Below are 22605 nucleotides of genomic sequence, written 5' to 3' on the forward strand. Positions count from 1 at the left end.
GACGTCATTATGTATAGGCTTAGTGACAGGGCATACATAATCACGTGAGTCACAAGCGAGGGGGTCACCCCATTATGTCACCTGGGCAGAGACGTGGGCCGTACACAGTCGCAGAGTGTCGTGTACATAAAAGGGGTCCACCCCCATTAGGTCACCGAGGCAAGGAGGTGGGCTGTGTGCAACAGGTGTCCTGCACAACAAACTTCTTTATCTGGAGGCTGGAGACGTCAAAGGATTTCTAATAGAGAGATACTGTAAGACAGACTTGTGCTCTTCTTTTGAGATATTTACGGGAGGATGATTTGAGCTAGCACAGAAGAAAGAAAAGGCTGACAGGGTGTACAGCTGCCGTGACCCAGTCACACCAGAGCGGTTCTTCTCCCTTGGTTATTTGCAGTATCTCAGGCCTGAGGCCTACTTTCCACAGGAACTGGATGCAAGGTACTACAACTCCTTTATCAGGAGAGGCTTTTGCCCCAAACCTGCCATACAGCGTATGCCCTTTCAGGCAGGGACGCCACCACCTGGGTCTTTGGTTCTTGTCCTGGTCTGGCTGTTTTCCCATGTACTGCTTCCGCTTTGTGACTGCTCTAGGCATTCTTCCTATTACCAACTACTATATGGTTATATAGAAGGATTCTATAAATCAGCACTAAATGTGTCAGTACAGCTCTGACTACAATACTTACATGATTATATAGAAAGAGTATACGAAACTAAGTATGCTAGATATAAGTACTAAGTATGATTATATAAGCTAGATACACATAAGCAGTAAGTTATCCTTCAGGCATTAACGCTATAAACTAACATAAAGGATTATATAAAGGAAATAGCTGAGTAATAGCACTATAAACTAAGATACTCTTCAGGCACTAATTGTGCCTGGGGTTTGCACAGCTCTCCTTCCTCAGTGACCATGCGGGGCGTTACCCACAGGCCCACGGCACTCTTCAGATGCCCATGAGTCCCCCTGGCCTCTACTTTCTAGTTTAGGAGACTGGGACTCATAGGGAAGAAATGGCCTGCCTGCAGCCACCCACAGAAGTTGCAGGAGAGACAAACATAGTCCAGGTGCCCGGGCCCTATTTTGCCCCAAAGCCTTCTCCCCATAGAAGGTCCCATGGATCACTCCCCCTTGAATGCAACACTAGGACTGCCTGGGTGGCTGGTCTAAATGGAGACGCACAAGCCTCCTCTTCAACCAAGAAGTAGCCAGAGGAGGAGCTGAGCCGCAAGCAGTGGCTCGGCAGCCACTAAGCCTGAGGTTTAGAAAAATACGGGTCTTGCCAAGAAGGAATGTGAGGGAAAGGCCAGGAGGCTGGGTGATGCTGGTGGTGTCACTCTGAGCTGGCACTGTGGTTTGTGGCTCCCTCAGACTGAGCAATGGCAGCACAGCACGAAGGTTGGGGAGTGACTTCTTCACATCCAGCTCCTCCACTTACGTGCAGTGCAAACCCCCGGCAAGTCGCTTGCCTCCCAGAACCTCAGTTTTCTCATCCATAAAATGAGATTTTATGGATAAGATTGCCTTGGCCGGGTGCAGTGCATGGCTCATGCTTGTAATCCCAGTGCTCCGGGAGGCTGAGGCGAGCGGATCACCTGAGGTTGAGAGTTCAAGATCAGCCTAACATGGAGAAACCCCGTCTCTACTAAAAATACAAAAATAGCCAGGTGTGGTGGTGTATGCCTGTAATCCCAGCTACTCGGGAGGCTGAGGCAGGAGAATCACTTGAACCCGGAAGGCGGAGGTTGCAGTGAGCCAAGATCATACCATTGCACTCCAGCCTGGTCAATAAAAGCAAAACTGCATCTCAAAAAAAAAAAAAAAAAAAAAAGTTTGCCTCATGAGGGGCCTGGTGTAGTGGCTCATACCTGTAATCCCAGCACTTTGGGAGGCCAAGGTGGGAGCATCATTTGAGGCCATGAGTTTGAGACCAGGCTGGGAAACAGAGCAAGCCCCTGTCTCTACATAAAAAAATTTTTTTTAATTAGCTGGGTGCACCTGTAGTCCTAGCTACTCAGGAGGCTGAGGCAGGAGGATCACTTGAGCCCAGGAATTTGAGGATACAGTGGGCTATGATGTGATGGCTCCACTGCACTCTAGCCTGGGTAACAGAGCAAGACTGTCTCAAAAAAAAAAAAAGCCAGGCGCAGTGGCTCACACCTGTAATCCCAATACTTTGGGAGGCCAAGATGGGCAATCACTTGAGCTCAGGAGTTTGAGACCAGCCTGGCCAAAGCCCTGTCTCTACTAAAAATACAAAAATTAGCTGGGTGTGCTGGTGGATGCCTGTAATGCCAGCTACTTGGGAGGCTGAGGCAGGAGAACTGCTTAAACCCAGGAGGTAGAGGTTTCAGTGAGCACAGATGTTACCCCTGCACTCCAGCCTGGGTGACAGAGAGAGACTCCATCTTAAAAAAAAAAAAAAAAAAGCCGGGCGTGATGACACACCTGTAATCTCAGCACTTTGGGAGGCCAAGGCGGTGGATTACCTGAGGTCAGGAGTTGGAGACCAACCTGGCCAACATGATGAAACCCCGTCTCTACTAAAAATACAAAATTCAGCTGGGTGTGGTGGCTCACGCCTGTAGTCCCAGCTACTTGGAAGCTGAGGCAGAGAATTGCTTGAGCCTGGGAGATGGAGATTGGAGTAAGCTAAGATCACTCCCCTGCACTCCAGCCTGGGTGACAGAGTGAGACTTCGTCTCAAAAAAAAAATAATAATAAAAATAAGAGAAAAGACTGCCTATATAGGGTTGTTGTGCAGACTGAATGAGAAAATGCATATGCAGGCCAGGCGCAGTGGCTCATACCTGTAATCCCAGCACTTTGGGAGGCTGAGTTGGGTGGATCACCTGAGGTTAGGAGTTTGAGACCAGCCTGGCCAAGATGGTGAAACCCTGTCTCTACTAAAAATACAAAAATTAGCTGGGCATGGTAGTGGGCACCTGTAATCCCAGCTACTCAGGAGCCTGAGGCATGAGAATGGCTTGAACCTGGGAGGCGGAGGTTGCAGTGAGCCAAGATCACGGCCCTTCACCCCAGCCTGGGTAACAGAGTGAGACTCTGTCTCAGAAAAAAAAGAAAGAAAGAAAGAAAGAAAGAAAGAAAAGAAAGAAAGAAAGAAAGAAGGAAGGAAGGAAGGAAGGAAGGAAAGAAAGAAAGAAAGAAAGAAAGAAAGAAAGAAAAAGAAAATGCATATGCAGCCCATGGTATGTTGCCTGATAAATGTAAATGCCCCAAAAATGGAAGTGAGGATAGTGATACAGGGTGAAAAGCAGGAGTTACAGTTACATTGCAAGGCATAGAAAGGAAAAAAAAAAAAAAGACTTTCACGAAACCATGTCCCTATTCCTCCTCCCATCTCAGACTGTCACACCATAGTTTTAGAAAGTCATGGTGCATTTTCTGGAGTAAATGAGGTTACCATGTCTTGGACTTTGTTCCCAGCAATTAAATCAAAGGCCAGGCCTCTCCCGCCCTTCCTTCAGGAATCTTTTTTTTTTTTTTTTTTTTTCTGTTGTTTAGCAGATTTACTGTCCTAATTACACTTTGTTTGAGCTTACACTGAAATGAGTTTGCCTCCCATGAGGAGCACCAAAATGACAGGGGTGGGCGGGGCAGCTGCTTGGAAGTGGCTGAGTTGGTGCCTGGCTTGGGGCAGCAGGGGACCAACCAAGAAAGTGAAATCTGCCACTGCTTATTCTCACCCAGGAACACCAGGACGGAGAGAGGGAACTGTCCACCAGAGTCATCATCCAAATGGAGAGACCTAGCTACATTACTCAACTGTTTAACAATCATTTCTAGGCCATGCACGGTGCTCACGCCTGTAATCCCAGTGCTTTGGGAGGCTGAGGCAGGAGGATTGCTTGAGACCAGGAGTTCGAGGCCAGCCTGGGCAACATAGCATATATTTTTTTTTTATTCTTAAAAAAATAGTAATTTCTCCTCAGTCTGAGGCTGGTGATCTCCCTCCAGGTTACAAAAAGGACAGGGTTCAGTTGTAAAAACAAGCAAACAAATAAAACAAACAAAAAATAAAATGTCAGCCGTTCAACTAAAGCTTTGGAAGAGAAAATCTAGCAAGAACTTTTTTTTTTTTTTGAGATGGAATTTCACTCTTGTTGCCCAGGCTGAAGTGCAGTGGTGCATCTTGGCTCACTGCAACCTCAGCCTCTAGGGTTCAAGCAATTCTCCTGCCTCAGACTCCCAAGTAGTTGGGATTATAGGTGTCCACCACCACGCCCAGCTAATTTTTGTATTTTTAGTAGAGATGGGGTTTCAACATGTTGGCCAAGCTGGTCTAGAACTCCCAATCTCAGGTGATCCACCTGCCCAGGCAGTTCTGACATGTAACAGAGCTCAGAATAAATTCTAACTCTTCTTTTACAGCAGTGGAGACTCCAGTCCAGAGAGGGGAGGGGACTTCCCACCAACAGCTATTAAGCAAAGGCTGGATGAAATTCAGGGCTTCTAACCCCTAGTCTAGACCCTTGCCTTTAATGTACTCAAGGGATGAAAAATTAATTTGCCTTTAGACTAATTAGATGAAGTAAGGAATACGAATCTGTTTGTAGGCAAATCAATTGAGAGCCAAACAGAAATAATTTCTTGATTATCATACTGTTTTCTTGCTGCAGAATGGGTGGGCGAGGAAATGTGTGGACAGTGGCCAGAGCACAGATGTAAATTCCAGCCTCCCGGGCTACCTAATGAGTATCCTCCCTTCTCAGTGTCTTGACTGAGCATCTGTGGAAACAGACCAACAGCTGCTTGGCCTCCATCAGGAAGGCCAAGGGACGAAGGAGCACATGCCCGGGGAGGCTCCGGGTCCCTGGTTTAAAGGGCCTCGACAAATAACAGCTGTTCCTGTCCAGCAAGCCCCTCTGTAGCTCATTCCTTCACTAACCATCGACTGAGCTCCTCTGTGCTCTGCAGGAACAGTGCCAGGGACCTGTTGGGTAACCAAAGGAAGACACAAGTCTTGCCCCTTGGGAATACTGGAGAGCTAGACAGTAACAGACGAAAACACGTGAGAACAGAGGGCTGACAGGTAAGTGGGAATAGTCAGGTGGTGCTGGCCCTGGGCCTGCTGTATGAGTGTCTTTCCACTCACTCGGCTGCAGACAGATCTGCTGGGATCTGCCAGGGAGGAAGCTGCAGCCCACAGTGCTCCCAAGGCTGGGCAAGGAGGAAATGGAGGTTTAGGTGCCCAGTGGCCTCCAAGTCCCACCTAGACCTGCCGGCAGCTCCTTACCAGGCCCACATGAACAAATGACCACCTTTGATCACCTGTGTTCACAACCCTCTTCCTGCTCTGGTCAAGTCATCATTCTCCAGAATCCGATCCAGTTTCCCTCATTCCACTGCACTTACACAGAGGCCTCTCTCCCAGCAAGTGCGAAACCTGGCTATGATCTGAATTTAACGCAAAACTTACAAAAGATACAGACACCCAGGCTCCATATACCCCAGCCTACTGAATCTGAATCAGCCATGCCCAGAACCACAGCTAAAATGGAAGGCTGTGGATTGGAAAAGGAGAGTCCTGGGTCCTGGTCTCTGAATTCTGTGATAAAACTACCCTTGTGACTGCAGAAAGCCTTCTCTCCAGCCTGGCCTAGGTGGTAAGGACTCCATACCAGAAACAGCTGAGCCCCGGGTGATTTCCATCCTCTGAGCCTCAGTCCCCACCCCTGTGAGTGAGAGAGGCTGGACTTTCAAAGCCAAGAACAGTGCAGCTCCCCGGAGACGCTGAGAGTCACACTGGTGATTTCTTCCTCCCCTTAGGTGATTCAGTGCTTTTCCAGGAGCAGACAATAAATGCTCCTCTAGGGCCCGGCATGGTTGCTCACACCTGTAATCTCGGTACTTTGGGAGACCAAGATGGGCGGATCACTTGAGGCCAGGAGTTTGAGACCAGCCTGACCAACATGGCAAAACCCCGTCTCTACTAAAAATACAAAAATTAGTTGTGTATGATGGCACACATTTGCAATCCCAGCTACTCGGGAGGACTTGACTGTTGGTGGCCTGGGAATCTTCCTCTTCAACACCAAAAGCTGTTCACAGAGCTGGCGTGGCTGGAGAAGGAGGAAGGACAACACCAAGTCCCACAATAACAGAGAAGGAGCCAATGGCCTGTGCAGGAGAAATGGAAGCTAGATTCTGGAACCAATCCCAGGTATGGGATTCAGCAGCCAAGGAGGAGCCAGAAGAAAAAGCAGGCCTCCGATTCCAGGGAAGCCACACTCCATCCTTTCTTTTCCTCATTCTGCACGTCAGTGAAAGGCAGCAGGGTGCAAAGAAAAGGGCAAGGAGTTTGGGTTAGAGCTGGTGTCTGCAGTGAGCTCTAAGGCCTCTGAGATGATGATCAGATTCTATTGTGCTCCATAAACAGCGGGCTCTTCTGCATCGGGTGCCTCCAGGTTGCCTCTCAGTTGTTACTTCTTGGGCCCAGTAGCCCCATGAGGAGTAAGTACAATCAGAGAATGGTGTGTCTTAGAATCTCCTCCTCTGGCAATGTTTCTCTTAGGAAAAATGAGTGGGCTAAATAAAACCCTACTGCTGCAGGAGGTCTGGCCAAGTTCTAACTTCACTAGGCCGACTCTGTTAGCCTAAGCTACCAGCACCTGTGCTCTGACCCCCTAGTCCCTGCTGGGCTTCTCCCCAAGGTAGCCAGAGTCATGACTTAAAGGAGTCATCTGATCATGTCACTCCTGCCTAAAACCTTCGCTGCCTTCCTCCCCCTCCTCCTGGCCCTTCACAGAGCTCTCCAGGCCCTGTGTGACTCCCTCAGTCACTCCCTGTCCATGCCTGGTGCCTACACACTGATCTTCCTTCTGTCCCTCAACATGCAGGCTCTTTTCCACCCCAAAGCCTCTGTGCCTGTGCCTGTGTTCCTTAGGCCAGACTCACCTCAGGGCTACCTCCTCTTCAATCACCCTGTACTGACTATGTCAACCAATCAGACACCAGGCACTGTGGAAACAAAAGCACCTGCTCTCATGGGAGAGGGAGCAGGGAAAGGGGTAAAACAACAAACTCACAGTGCCAATACATGTGGTGGTGGTAAGTGGGTAAGGGTATCAAGAGCAATGGGGGCTGTGCATGGTGGTTCACACCTGTAATCGCAGCACTTTGGGAGGCCAAGGTGGGAGGATCACTTAAGCCCAGGAGTTAGAGACAAGCCTGGGCAACAAAGCAAGATCCTGTCTCTTTAAAAAAAAAAAAATTAGCTGGGCATGATGGCATGTGTCTGTAGTCCCAGGTACTCCAGAGGCTGAGGTAGGAGGATTGCTTGAGCCCAGGAGTTGGAGGCTGCAGTGAGCCACGACTGTACCACTACACTCCAGCCTGGGTGCAGAACAAGACCCTGACTTAACGACAGGCACATCATTGTTGAGCCAGGACCTGAAGCAGCATGGGAGTTTGTCACATACCCTGGGAGCAGCCTCACCCAATCCACCAACCCGAACACAGCTCCTGGCATCTCGCATGACTCCATTAGCTTTCCCTCCTTTGGACGAATCACGCTTTGTACTTTTATTTCTGTTCGTGTGATTTTTTTTTTCTTCTGTGAGACCCTGTCTCTTCCCTTGGGAGAACTCGGGACTTACATTGGAGGCAAATTCTGCTGCTTTTCACCTCCCACTCAGCCTCACCCCTGCATGTGCTGGGCCAGGACCCGCCTCCCTCGGCTTGCAGCCCCTGTCCTCCTCCCCTTGCCGCCTCTCAGGATTTCACACTGGGCCCGCCCGACCAGCCAGATATGTCTCCTTTGAACTGCTTTCCGAAGGGGGTGTATCTGTTTTGCACCAATGATCAATATAATCATTCATGAAAACGACTCATTCCCTGCCTTGGAACCCAATTATTTTTCGAGGAACCAGCGGTTGCAAAAATATACTGTCTTCCAGTTAACGATTAAGTGCTATTTTTATACATGGTTTCCCTACTCCTAATCTTTCATTATTGGTGAGAAGTTGCTGTTTAAACCTTCAAGTTCAAGTTCTCTTTGTGGGCTAGACCCATTAAGCTGCCACCTCCTCCAGGCTGCCGGTTACCTGGAGAGAGCCACAAGGAGAGGAGCTGGCCTCTGCCTCCCTCTGCCTCTTCCCTGCTCCCTTTGCCAACACCAAGGGCAGGGAGGGGACAGGTCTCCCTTCTCTACTTGAGCACTCTCCAGGCACAAACCATCACTCAGGAGCTTTTAGGGGTGGGCAGGGAGGCTGTTTGCACTGGACTACTTTGCTGCCATTTATGCAAAAAAAGGATCACAGGGACTGTACACTCTCAGAGGGTTCGGAGTCAAAGGGACCTTGGTTGGGATCAGCTCTGTCCCTTAACTAGCTGTGTGGCTGTAGGCAACTTATTTCAACATTCTGAGCTTCTCTCTCCTTGAGTATAAAATAGGATTTGAGCTTGAACCTGGGAGGCAGAGGTTGAAGTGAGCCGAGATCCTGCCACTGCACTCCAGCCTGGGTGACAGAGTGTCAAAAAAAAAAAAAAAAGGCTGGGTGAGGTGGCTCATGCCTGTAATCCCAGCCTGGCCAACATGGTGAAACCCTGTCTCTATTAAAAATACAAAAATTAGCCGGGTGTGGTGGCAGGTGTCTGTAATCCCAGCTACCTGGAAGGCTGAGGCAAGAGAATCGCTTGAACCTGGGAGGTGGAGGTTGCAGTGAGCCAAGATCACACCACTGCACTCCAGCATGGGTGACAGAGCGAGACTCCATCTCAAAAAAAAAAAAAAAAAGGATTTGTAATGACTACTCATGGGGTCATGTCAGGATTAAATGAGGTGACATAGGTCACAGTCACCTCATCTTCCCTGCCGACACAATAACACACCACAGTCACTGCAGTCTGCTCCATTTGCAGTGTGATGGGTTACTTAAGGGTGTACGTCTGCTGCTTAAACCCTGCAGGCTGGGTGGTGAGCCAAGGCCGTGGTGCCCAGCCGAGAAGCAGGTGTCCCTTTGAACCCAAACATCCTATGGCATAGCTGGGAACATACCAAGGAAAACAAGTGTCATCACACACACATAGGAGGCAAAGAGCCAGAAAATTAGCTTAAAGGCAGCCTGGAGATGGGAGGCGGCATGGAGCCCGAGAGCTGTCCTGCTGCCGCCCAGGAGTGCCCTGCATTTAAGTCCTAATACGCTCACCCACTTGCTAAGCTGGACTTGTTCAAATCATTCTTCGGTCTCTTGGCTCCCTCCCAGTTTGGGGGAATGCTTTTCTATACAGTTCTGGGTTTTGCTCATAATACCATTTCCCTAAAGAGCACACACCTCCATCCTTCCACTTGTACAGGCCAAAAGCCTCGGAGTCCTCCTGGCCTCTCACGCCCTTCATCCAACCTGCAGTGCCTGGCCAGCACTACTGCATAGCCAGCCAGAGCCCCTGGTGCATGAGCACCACCATCTCGCTGCAGAATCCCTGGCACTAGCTGCTGAGCCATTTCCTGCCACACTTTTGCTCCCCAATAGTCTGTTCCTAACAAAGCAGCGAGTGTGACCCTTTGAAATGCAAGTCAGATGTTGTCAGGCCTCTGCTCACAGCCCTCTAACAGTTCCCATCTCAGTGGGTACAAGCCAAGCCCACAGAGAGTCCTACAGGGGCCTCATGAAAGACACAGCTCTGTCCTCCCAGCATCTCCAACCTCTCTCCCCCGAGATCACTGCCCTCCAGACACACGGCCTTAGGTCTGTGTCCTGATGTCCCAACAGTTCCAGACAAGGCTCTTCCCTGGAGGGCTGCCCCACTCACTCCCTTCTCTGCCCAATCATCCCCCATCAGAGACTGTTACGTCCTGTCCCGCTGAACCCAACCCCCGTCTGGAATTGGCTGGAATCACCTGAAAAGCAGTGGCAGACAGGTGAGGTGGCTCATGCCTGCCATCTCAACACTTTGGGAGGCTGAAGTGGGTGGATCACTTGAGGTCAGGAGTTGGAGACCAGCCTGACCGGCATGATGAAATCCCGTCTTGACTAAAAATACAAAAATTTGCCAGGTGTGGTGGCATGCGCCTGTAGTCCCAGCTACTCGGGAGGCTGAGGAAGGTGGATCTCGAGGTCAGGAGATTGAGACCATCTTGGCCAACATGGTGAAACCTCATCTCTACTAAAAATACAAAAAATAGCTGGGCATGGTGGCACACGCCTGTAGTCCCAGCTACTCGGGAGGCTGAGGCAGGAGAATCACTTGAACCCGTGAGGCGGAAGTTGCAGTGAGCTGAGATTGCGCCACTGCACTTCAGCCTGGCGACAGAGGAGACTGTCTCAAAACTGTCCCAAGACGGGGCTGGTTGGGATACTAAAGAAAAAACCACTAAACACCATGGTGATCAGCCTAAAGCATTTATTAGGGGAACTTCCTTACAGAGGAGGCTGCCCTACTCCTCTCAATGGACAGGGAGAGAAAGGTGTTCTACTAGGTTATGTCGACAGTAAGGGGGTCAGGGTATGGAGTTTATATGAAGGTTTAAGCAATGTGACTCAGGGCCAGGGCCAGTTTCTTTCAGTGTTTTGGGGAACAACCCGGACACCTTTACCTAGGTATCTAGATATCTATAGACACCTTTATCTAATTATCTAGATAGCTGACATCTTTGTATACGTATCTAGGTGCCTGGGAATGTTCAAGGACCTGGTTAGGATTCAATGCTGCAGCTTGCTGGATCACAGCATGGTCAGGACAGGGACAGAAAGCAGGGGAACTGGAGATCCTACAGAGAAACTGTCCCCAAATATATAAAACAGCACCCCTGTGTTCCCCTCTAGTCTCCTCACTTTTCTTCACAGCACTGACCAGTGTCTCACCACCCAACAACACATTATATGGCTTTGTGTTCACTTCCTGCAATCTGCCTCTCTCTGAATCTGGGCAACTGCTATAGCCAAGGTGCCAAAAACAGGGCCTGACAAGTAGGCCCTTAAAAGATACTTGTTGAATGAATACATAAGCCATGCAGCAAAATCTTCAGCTCACGGGCAAGCTGGCACTCAACATTAACTATCTTAAAATGAGAATCACAAAACCTTTCCGCATCACTTCCCACCTCCACATTCCAGGGCTGACAATATATGGGGCTCAGAGATGAGGAAAATGTGGGAGTGCTTAGGAAGGTGTTTCCCAGCAGCAGGAACTCTGGTTACACCAGAGCAGCACTTTCTCAAACTGAGGAAATGGAAGTTAAAAGGAGTTCTATGTTTGCCCAGGGTCGTGCCAGGTGGCCTACACACAGGAGAATGAGTCCACCTACATCCCCTTCATGCAGGGGATGCATGAAGATTTTCCGAGGGGCACAAAGGCAGAGTTTAAGGGTCATAAATTTCCAACTCAATTCCCATCGGCTCTCCTCTCAGCTCCTCCTTCACACTCACCCATCTCTCGTGTTTCAGAGAAAGGAATAACCACCCACCTATGCTAAATCATACTGAGGTACACAGTCCCAAAGGGTGAAAATCCCCTGGCCTCCACAAAGGGTAATTCAAAAGGTTAGTATTCATCCTAAGAATGTCATTGCCTATAGTGGCAAGGAACAAATCCTTGCATGAGTCAAGTGGTTTCTAAACCTTGACCTTCAACGAAGTTAAAGGAGGACCTAAAATAACTGTGGACTGACAGATTATTCGTAATCTAATGTGATTTTTCAGCCCATAATTCAGAAGGTGTTCAAAGCACTGAGTGATCTTGCTGAAGCAAATGCCTTCAATTCCTGTGTATTTAATTTACAGAAAGAAACTTTTTCAATGGTTACAGCCAAAAAAAAAAAAAAAAAAAAAAAAGAAAAAGCACTGTTTTCATTCTAGTAAATATACAAATAAACATGGATAGATACACGAGTTTAAAATAGCTCCAAACAGCTTATTATTTTTTTCGAGATAGATTCTCACTCCATTGCCTAGGCTGGAATGCAGTGGATAAAAATAGCCAACTGGGCCGGGCGCGGTGGCTCAAGCCTGTAATCCCAGCACTTTGGGAGGCCGAAGCGGGTGGATCACGAGGTCGAGAGATCGAGACCATCCTGGTCAACATGGTGAAACCCCGTCTCTACTAAAAATACAAGAAATTAGCTGGGCATGGTGGCGTGTGCCTGTAATCCCAGCTACTCAGGAGGCTGAGGCAGGAGAATTGCCTGAACCCAGGAGGCGGAGGTTGCGGTGAGCCGAGATCGTGCCATTGCACTCCAGCCTGGGTAACAAGAGCGAAACTCCATCTCAAAACAAACAAACAAACAAAAAAACAGCCAACTAGCAGTTCTCAGGGCTGCTCTGCCTATGTTATAGCCACTCTTTATTCCATTACTTTCCTAATAAACTTGCTTTCATTTGAAAAAAAAAAAAAAAAAATTAGCCAAGCATGGTGGCGAAAGCCTACAGTCCCAGCTATGCAGGAAGTAAGGTATCACTTAAGCCCAAGAGGTCAAGGCTGCAGTGAGCTGTGATCCCGCCACTGCACTCCAGCCTGGGTGACAGATGGAGACCCTGTCTCAAAAAACCAAAAACTATTAACATTAGAAGAAGCTTCTGGGGAGAAACAAAGTGGAAATTTGAGTTCAAGAAGGAAAAAACGCCAAGCATGCTGGCTCACACCTCTAATCCCAGCACTTTCAGAGGCTGAGATGAGAGGACTGCTTGAGACCAGGAGTCAGCCTGGGCAACATAGCAATACCTCATCTCTACTAAAAAGAAAAAGAAAAATCAACCATATGTGGTGACAGACACCTGTACTTCTAGCTAATGTGGTGGTGAGGTGGGAGGACTGTTTGGCCCCAGGTCAAGGCTGCAGTAACCAGTCGTGACTGCCACTACACTCCAGCCTGGACAACAGAGCAAGATCCCATCTTTAAAAAAAAGGAAAAAAAATGGAAAAAAGAATGATTAAAAATTTCGATGTTAAATAAAAAGTGGTTCTTTTTTCTTTTTTTTTTTTTCCCAAAAGATGAGGGGAAATCAAATCAAATGGTATATATTTAGACTTCACTGAAGATTTAAATGAGAATTTTCACAGCTTTATTTTAAAATACCAACATTCACAATGAACCAGAAATTTTATCCTCTGTAACTAATGAAACTTTCAAATACAAATTTGAAAGTTTCAGTGTAAAGCTGTCAATCTGAAACTGTGCCAGCGGGTAATTTTCTTTTTCTTTTTTTTCTTTTTTTTTTTTTTACATGGAGTCTTGCTCTTATTGCCCATGCTGGAGTGCAGTGGCATAATCTCTGCTCACTGCAACTTCTGCTTCCCAAGTTCAAACGATTCTCCTGCCTCAGCCTCCCAAGTAGTTGAGATTACAGGCGCCCACCACTACGCCTGGCTAATTTTTTGTATTTTTAGTAGAGACTAGGTTTCACCATGTTGGCCAGGCTGGTTTCAAACTCCTGACCTCGTGATTAACCCACCTTGACCTCCTAAAGTGCTGGGATTGCAGGCATGAGCCACCATGCCCTGCTAATGTTTCTGTATTTTTTGTAGAGATGGAGTTTCACCATGCTGGCCAGTCTGGTTTCAAACTCCTGGCCTCAGGTGATCTGCCTGCCTCCTTGGCCTCCTAAAGTGCTGGTATTACCAGCCATGAATCACCATGCCTGTTCGTTCTTTCTTTCTCTTTCTTTTCTTTCTTTTTTTTTTTTGAGATGTAATGCAGTGGTGCCATCTCGGATCTCAGCTCACTGCAACCTCTGCCTCCCAGGTTCCAGCGATTCTCCTGCCTCCGCCTCTCAAGTAGCTGGGATTAAAGGCGCCTGCCACCTTGCCCAACTAATTATTTTGTATTTTTGGTAGAGACAGTGGTTTCACCATGTTGACCAGGCTGGTCTTGAACTCCTAACCTCAGGTGATCCACCTGCCTTAGCCTCCCAAAGCGCTGGGATTACAGGTGTGAGTGACCCCGCCGGTAATTTTCAAAACAAAGCTAAGGTCCCTTCAGCTATCAGCCCTCATCTTTTCTTCTTAAGGTACAAGCACCAAGAGAGGCTGAGACCCTTTAAGGGTTATTTACCAGGGGGACAGATTCAGACCTTGCTCAAAACAGACAGAAGAGAATTTGGTGGGAATTTAGGGCCCTGCTAAGACAAAAACCACCCAAACCTGCCCGTACACTTTCTATCTCTCTAGCATTTCACCCCCTTCCCCAGGCCTATGCCAGCACTGTGCCATGCCAACTCAATCTTAAATTATTCAGGTAAAATGAGCACTCTCCCTCCCACACAAACAAAAACACGTTTAAAACATAAAACATATTCAAAGACTTCCATTTCCTCATCTTCTTTTTTCTTTAAAAAAAAAAATTTTTTTTTTAAATTTTTTAAAAAGATGGGGTTTCATCATGTTGGTCAGGCTGGTCTTGAACTCCTGACCTCAGGTGATCCGCCCATCTTGGCCTCCAAAGTGCTTGGATTACAGGCGTGAGCCACCGCACCCGGCCTCCTCATCTTTGGAATTGAGACTTAATGTTAAAATTCACTTAGGTAGTTTGAATCATTTTCCCTTAACTAAAGGAGAGAGTGAAAAATCTTTGAAAACTCTGTAAGCAAACACCTGAGATGCCAACACTTCGTTTGCCGAGCTGGGGAAGAGGCTTCTCCCCACTCCCACCTTCACAGATTGTGTGAAGGCACAATCTGTCCCAGTATAATAAATGATTACTTGGTAGTAGTGGTCCTCTGGGCCCAGCTGAATTATTCTCTTCTGTGTCTTGTGTCTTTCTTTCCTGGGATCTATCGTCTCCGCACACAAAAGAATATTCACTTAGCTTTAGCAATGATACCAAATATATTTAGAAACAATCATATAATCAATTATATAATCAATATAATCAATTCTATTAAATCATTATTCTTTATTTATCTTTGCTTTAGTATTATAGAATAGAATCCTTTTAGTCTTATAGTACAGACATAATCAGGTGAAATATAATTAGGAACCAAAAAGACATCGTGAGAAGTGATCAGGAGGTGAGAGCGAGAGCCTTGCAGTAGCGCCAGCATCTGGGAAGGGGCGTGTTACTTAGCAGGCAGGCCTTGCAGTAGTGCCAGTGCCTGGGAAGGCGCCCGTTACTTAGCAGGCCGTGAAGGGGAGTTTCCCTTTCACTGGGGGAGTTCAGAGAACACTCTGCTCTGCCTGGCTCTCGAGGAAGGCCTGACATAAGCCAGGCCTGCCTGCAGACATCCAGGGGCTTAAATGCCTCTCTGTGCTGCTGTGCTCCGATGGTCACCATCCTTGCCCACTTTCATGTTCCGCTTTCCCACCCGGTTCTCTTTTTCAGTTCTTAGAAGTCATGAAAAGAATACAGGAATCCTGGCCGGGCATGGTGGCTCACGCCTGTAATCCAAGCACTTTGGAGGCCAAGGTGGGTGGATCACCTGAGGTCGGAGTTCAAGACCAGCCTGACCAACATGGTGATACCCCATCTTAAAAAACAAAAGAAAAAAAATAATAGAGGAATCCTAAAAGCCTTTGATCTTTCTGATAAGTGCACAGAAAGATGCTGCCGTATATGCCTCCCCTCCTTGCTGCAGCTACCTGAAAGGGAGGGGCCCCCTGTACTGTAGGCACGTGATTTGCTTGCCCCTATCAATCATGTCAGATGATTCACTCTCCTCACCCTGCCTCTCTGCCTTGTATACAATAAATATCAGCGCGTCCAGGCATTCAGTGCCACTACTGGACTCCGCGCCTTGGTAGTAGTGGTCTCCCGGGCCCAGCTGAATTCTCTTATCTCTGTGTCTTGTGTCTTTCTTTCCTGCGATCTATCGTCTCTGCACACAAAAGAACACCCACTAGACCCTGTGGGGCTGAACCCTGCAGGAAATAACACCTTGCTTTGCAGGGCTGCTGTCAAGACAATGGGCCGTGGATACAAAAGCGCTTGCTCTAGTGCTGGCCGCACATGATGTGCTCAATACATCGTAACTCCGGCTTTCAAAAAAGGCGCGTAAGCCCCACCAGGCCGCGAAACTGGAACGCCCGGCGCGGCGGCAGCCCCCTGCAGCAGCCGCAGCCAAGGCCCGCCCCTTCCCCGGTGCCCGGCCCGCTCCCACCGGCCCCCGCGGCGCGCTACGTACCCAGCGCCTCCGACCGGTCCTAGGCCGCCGCCTCTAGCCCAATCTCCGCGGCGCTTACAGGGTGGCTCAGCGCGCGAGGCGGGACCTCGGGAGCGCGCGCACGCGGAGAGGACGTCCGGCCAGCGGGAGGGCGGGACCGGGGCAGGTGGGCGGGACCCGGAAAGGTGGGCGGGCCGAGGTCGGCCCGGTGGGCGGGGAGAGGTCGGCCAAGAGCGCGGCACAGAGGTCCCCAGTCCCGGACCCGGAGCTGTAACTTTTCCTTTGCCGGGACCCGGGAAGGAGAGCGAGAAGAGAGGGGCGAAACTGCAGGGTCCTAACTTCAGATTCAAGCTCGGCCACTCACTACTTGTGCAGCTTTGGTAGTGGTGATCATGAGCACTTTCCACCTGCCAAGTCCTAAGAGCGCTTTGTAGGATTATCTCAGCCCGCACAGTACTCAAGATGGATACTATCATCATCCCCATTTTACACAAGAGGAAACTACGTTTAGCGGTTAATCTCTTTGCCCTCTCATACAAAGTAATTTGATTGTAGAACCCGCATCCTGTCCATACAAGCCTAGCAAGTAACTCAGCCTCTCATCCTGTCTCCTCTCTTAAAGTGGGGTAATTGCAACTGTGCAGCATTGTTGAAAGAATACATAAAAGTCAGGTACAGTGGCTCACACCTGTAATCTCAGCACTTTGGGAGGCCTAGGTGGGAGGATCACTTGAGCCTCCAGGAGTTCGAGACCAGCCTAAACAAGAATGAGACTAGCCCCCACCCCACCCACCCACAGCTGCGAAAAATAAACTAGCCAGGTATGGTGACAGTGTAGTCTCAGCTACTCGGGAGGCTGAGGCAGGAGGATGACTTGAGTCCAAGAGGTCAAGGCTGCAATGAGCCATGATGGTGCCACTGTACTCCAGCCTAGGCAACAAAGTGAGACCTTGTCTCAAAAAAAAAAATAAACCATCTAGCCAGGCGCTGTGGCTCATGCCTGTAATCCCAGCACTTTGGGAGGCCAAGGCAGGTGGATCACCTAAGTAAGGAATTTGAGACCAGCCTGACCCAACATGGCTGAATCCCGTCTCTACTTAAAATACAAAAATTAGCTGGCCATGGTGGTGGATGCCTGTAATCCCAGCTACAAGGGAGACTGAGGCAGAAGAATTGCTTGATCCTGGGAGGCAGAAATTGCAGTGAGCCGAGATCGGGCCATTGCACTCCAGCTGGGAGACAGAGCAATACTCTATCAAAAAAAAAAAAAAAAAAAAAAAAAAAGCAAACATCTAGCTATGCCTCACATATAGCAGGAAGTTTTTTTTTGTTGTTGTTTTTCTGGGGTTTTTTTGAGACAGAGTTTCACTCTGTCACCCAGGCTGGGGTGCAGTGGCATGATCTCGGCTCACTGTAGCCTCTGCCTCCCAGGTTCAAGCGATTCTCTAGCTTCAGCTTCCCAAGTAGCTGGGACTACAGGCATGTGCCACCACATCAGCTATTTTTTTTAATTTTTATTTTTGAGATGGAGTTTCACTCTTATTGCCCAGGCTGGGGTGCAGTGGGGCAATCATGGCTCACTGCAACCTCCACCTCCCGGGTTCAAGCAATTCTCCTGCCTTAGTCTGCCAAGTAGCTATTATTACAGGCATGCACCACCACAGTTGGCTAATTTTGTATTTTTAGTAGAGATTGGGTTCCACCATTTTGGCCAGGCTGGTCTTGAACTCCTCATCTATGTGATCCACCCACCTTGGCCTCCCAAAGTGCTGGGATTACAAGCATGAGCCACCACACCTGACATACCTTGCTAATTTTTGTATTTTTAGTAGAGATGGAGTTTCACCATGTTGGTCAGGTTGGTCTCGAACTCCTGACCTCAGGTGAGCCTCTCACCTCGGCCTCCCAAAGTGCTGGAATTATAGGCGACAGGCACCATGCCCCACCAGTAGGAAGTTTTAAATTAACACCTACCCTGCCTCCCTTCCCTCTCCTTAAACTGTATTTCTGTTCTCTACTTTAAGGTAGGAATCTTGTCCATCTACCACTCCAATACCCAATGCCCTGCAAAAGAGGGATTCAATATATTGAGGAATGAAGTAATTTAACATCTTTCTCAGATCACCTCAGTCTCTGAAAGCTTTCTTCCTGACTTCAACAGTCAAGGAGACCTACTGCCATAACCCAATAAATAGGATTCCGTCTTGTATCCAAAAAAGCCATTTAGTCCAAATACTGTGCCAGTATTTGAATCTCTTCCACATGATCTCCGCCATCTATTCACGTACATGTCACATGTTGGGGAACTCATTGCCACTCAAGACAGTTCTTTATTTATTTGCTTATTTTTGAGATGGAGTCTCACTCTGTCACCCAGGCTGAAGTGCAGTGGTGCGATCTTGGCTCACTGCAACCTCCACCTCCTGGGTTCAAGCCATTCTCCTGCCTCAGCCTCCCGAGTAGCTGGAACTACAGGTGTGTGCCACCGTGCCCAGCTAATTCTTTGTATTTTTAGTAGAGACAGGGTTTCACCATCTTAGCCAGGATGGTCTCAATCTCCTGACCTTGTGATCTGCCCACCTTGGCCTCCCAAAGTGCTGTGATTACAGGCATGAGCCACTGCACCCGGCAACAGTTATTTTTAAAGTCCAGTCCTGGCAGTTAGAAAGTTTTTTGATAATATCTCTGTCTTAAACCGTGGGGCCATGCAGAACAAATCTAATTCCTACTCTATAGAGCCAGATCTAATGGCTCAATTCCCCTCTTGATCAAACAACACATGAATAATCTAGTCCTGTGGTTCTCAACCTTTTCCCTTCTCCTGACACATCCAAGGGATACCCAGATTCCCATTAGTGACCATGACTGGCCAAGGCAGGGATAGGGCCAGGCCTGTCCTGTATCTCCAGATTATCTGGATCTTCCTGGGACACAGTGTGAGGAAACTCCAGATGATCCTACTTTTCTCAGATACTGCCATACTGTATTATAACTATTCATGTACAAGTGAGAGCCTTGTCTTCTAAGGAGGTATCCTTGTGGTCCAGTCTGCCAAAAGCAGCTGCACCTCTGCCCCAGGAGGATCCCACATGGTGAAACCCTGTCTCTACTAAAAATACAAAAATTATCTGGGCGTGGTGGCAGGCACCTATAATTCCAGCAACTTGAGAGGCTGAGGCAAGAGAATCGCTTGAACCTGGGAGGCGGAGGTTGCAGTGAGTGGAGATTGAGCTATTGCACCCCAGCCTGGGAGACAAGAGCAAAACCCCATCTCAAAAAAAAAAAAAAAAAAAAAAAAAAAAAAAAAAAAGTGGAAAGCTGTCTCTTATGGGGAGTGGAGAGGAACAAATATGAGAACTCCTGGAACTCTGAGAAGACATCCATACAATTTAGGAAACTCTACACTGTTTTGCTTTGGGTGATCATTCCATACCGATGTAACCGTAAACCCAAATGTAAATTTAGGCATCAAAATGAAATGTGGCAATATTACCAAGTGGCCATTTAAAGAAAGTTATCACAGGTCTGGGCGCGGTAGCTCACACCTGTAATCCCAGCACCCTGGGAGGCTGAGTCGGGCAGATTGCCTGAGCTCAGGAGTTCAAGACCACTCTGGGCAACATGGTGAAACCTTGTCTCTACTAAAATACAAAAAGTTAGCTGGGCATGGTGGCATGCACCTATAGTCCCAGCTACTAGGGAGGTTGAGGCAGGGGAATTGCTTGAACCCGGGTGGCAGAGGTTGCAGTGAGCCGAGATCATGCCACTGCACTCCAGCCTGGGTGATAGAGCAAGATTCCACCTTACAAAAAAAAAAAAAAGTAATCACAGGCCAGGTGCAGTGGCTCACGTCTATAGTACCAGCACTTTGGGAGGATGAGGTGGACAAATCAACTGAGGTCAGGATTTTGACACCAGCCTCGCCAACATGGTGAAACTCCATCTCTACTAAAAGTATAAAATTAGCCAGGTGTGCTGGCAGGCACCTGTAATCCCAGCTACTTGGGAGGCTGAGGCAGAAGAATCGCTTGAACCTGAAAGGCGGAGGTTGCAGTGAGCCGAGATTGGCCCACTGCACTCCAACGGGAGTAACAAAGTAAGACTCCGTGTCCAAAAAAAAAAGAGTAATCACATATACACAGTATCTTTTTATTTTTAATTTTTATTTTTTTGAGACAGAGTCCCACGTTGCTGCCCAGGCTGGAGTACAGTGGCAGAATCTCAGCTTATTGCAACCTCCACCTCCCAGGTTCAGGTTCAAGTGATTCTCGTGTCTCAGCCTCCCAAGTAGTTGAGATCACAAGCACCCACCACTAAGCCCAGCTAATTTTTTTATTTTCTGTAGAGACAGGGTATCGCTACATTGGCCAGGCTGGTCTCAAACTCCTGACCTCAAGTGATCTGCCTACCTCAGCCTGCCAAAGTGCTCAGATTACAGGCATTAGCTATTGTGCCTGACCAAAATGTTATGTTAATTTTAACAAGATATTGTGGGGTCAAGCACAGTACCTGGTACTCAGCCTCAGCCTCTAGAGTAGCTGGGATTACAGGTGTGCCCCCCGACACCCAGCTAATGTTTGTATTTTTAGCAAAGACAGGGTTTCTCCATGTTGGCCAGGCTGGTCTCAAACTCCTGACCTCAGGTGATCCACCCACCTCGGCCTCCCAAAGTGTTGGGATTGCAGGTGTGAGGTACTGCGCCTGGCCTGGCTTTATTATCATTATTATCATCTCTGACCTCCCCTTCCCTGAAGCTGTAAATAGGGCAATTGCGTAGAACAGCAGTCTTGGGCCCCAGAGAGTTGAGGGTGGTGACAGCTCTCAGACTGAGTGGGCATCTTTGACTGCCTTCCAAAGTCAAAAAATAAATGACTGGGGGTTATCTGCTGCTTTGGATCATAATTACGTATGCTTATGCCACTGATATCAAAACAGAGTTGACTATATTTAGCTCTGTGTTTTATTTGTGTTTTCTTTCTCTGAGTCAGATGGGAACTGTTTCTGCCAGCCCTGCCACTCTTCTCATGTTAAGATCTTTCCCAAAGGCAAAGCTCATTTCCTTTTTGGCCATGGAGCGCACTGATGGTAAGAATTAGTCCCCTCACCACCCACCACACCCACCCTGAATAGGAAATTTCCAAGAATGAGAATCCCATCTTTGGGCACTCTTCTCCGGATTCAGGTGAGATTACGCAATCACAAGAGTGAGACTGAGGGACTGAAACATTCAATCAGGGCTAAAAACAGATTAAAATGGGCAGTTGCCTTTTTCCCTTGACATAGAATACACACTGGAGTCACAGTTACCTTCTAGTAACTGATTTCCTTGAGTGAATAGTGTATCCGAAAATGGGACTTTTATGATGGCAAAGAATTCAGAGGGCCTAGGACAGACAGATCCAGATTTGTATACAGATCTGCCACTTAACCAGCCAAGTGATTGTGCAATTTACCAACCTCTCAGGGCAACATTTTTTCATCTGTCAAAAAGGTGAAGATGGCCAGGCGCAGAGGCTCACCCCTGTAATCCCAGCACTTTGAGAGGCTGAGGTGGGCGGATCATGAGGTCAGGAGTTCCGAGACCAGCCTGGCCAACATGGTAAAACCCCGTCTCTACTACAAATACAAAAGTTAGCTGGGCATGGTGGTGTGTGCCTGTAATTCCAGCTATTCAGGAGGCTGAGGCAGGAGAGTCGCTTGAACTTGGGAGGTGGAGGTTGCGGTGAGCCGAGATTGCACCACTGCACTCCAGCCTGGGTAACAGAGCGACACTCCGTCTCAAAAAAAAAAAAAGAAAGTAAATAATAATAGCACCTATATTGGAGGCTTGTTGAGAGACTTAAATGAGATAATGTACGAAAAGCCTTACCACAGAGCCTGGCATATAAGAACTCCTTGAAGAGTCAATGTGGGCTGGGTGCCGTGTCTCACGACAGTAATTGGGGGACCGGGGTAGGAGAATCTCTAGAGGCCAGGAGTTCAAGACCATCCTAGACAACAAGGTGAGACCCTGGTCTCCACAAAAAATTCAAGAATTATCTAGGTGTGGTGGCTCACGCCTGTAGTACTAGCTACTCGGGAGGCTGAGGTGAGAGGATAGCTTGAGCCCAGAAGTTGAGGCTGCAGTGAGTCGTGATCTCGCGCACTGCACTCCAGCCTGGGCGACAGAGGGCGACCCTATTTAAAAAAAAAAAAAAAAAAAAAAAAAAAAAAAAAAAAGGTTGTGGAAAACTTGTGGGGAATTAAAAGGACGATGTGTGCGCGAAAGAGCTTGGCGGAGATCAGTACCTGGAGGCCAAGATGCGGCGGCGAGCTCAGCCTCCCTAGCAGAGTCTGGTCTACTGGCTTAGGGTCAGTGCTCCGCACACAACAATCCACTGGCTCTCATGAGACCTTGAACTGCCAACGACCGGGGGTTGCCCAGGCGAGTGAAGGCGGCCAGGAGCCAACACGGCTTCTTGCAGAAAAGCCCACTCCAAGAAGGCCCGGGGCATTCGGGCTCCAGGCGGGTCGCACCCGCGGGCCTCAGGCCCTTTCACTTAC

The 22605-nt window shown here is 48.3% G+C and overlaps 1 protein-coding gene across 9 annotated transcripts in view; it reads right to left on the bottom strand.

Annotated features, from left to right (window-relative positions):
• DCAKD (dephospho-CoA kinase domain containing) overlaps window positions 1-22605 on the bottom strand; it is a 34724-nt gene that overhangs the window by 11908 nt on the left and 211 nt on the right. For 3 of the 9 annotated variants that reach the window (XR_012514672.1, XR_012514671.1, XM_010331464.3), the window contains exon 1: window positions 16084-16841. The exons of 2 other annotated variants lie outside the window; for them this stretch is intronic. Coding sequence is in view for 4 of the 7 variants with exons in the window: in XM_010331464.3 (XP_010329766.2) it covers window positions 16084-16547 (464 nt within the window). In the remaining 3 variants the exon portion in view is untranslated. Of the gene's footprint in view, window positions 1-81; window positions 16044-16083; window positions 16842-22350; window positions 22600-22605 lie in introns of those variants that run through there. 4 more of the 9 variants (XM_010331463.3, XM_010331462.3, XM_010331466.3 and 1 more) reach the window with 4 other exon arrangements.

Source organism: Saimiri boliviensis, chromosome 17 (genome assembly GCF_048565385.1).
Source record: "Saimiri boliviensis isolate mSaiBol1 chromosome 17, mSaiBol1.pri, whole genome shotgun sequence".
Taxonomy (NCBI): domain Eukaryota; kingdom Metazoa; phylum Chordata; class Mammalia; order Primates; family Cebidae; genus Saimiri; species Saimiri boliviensis.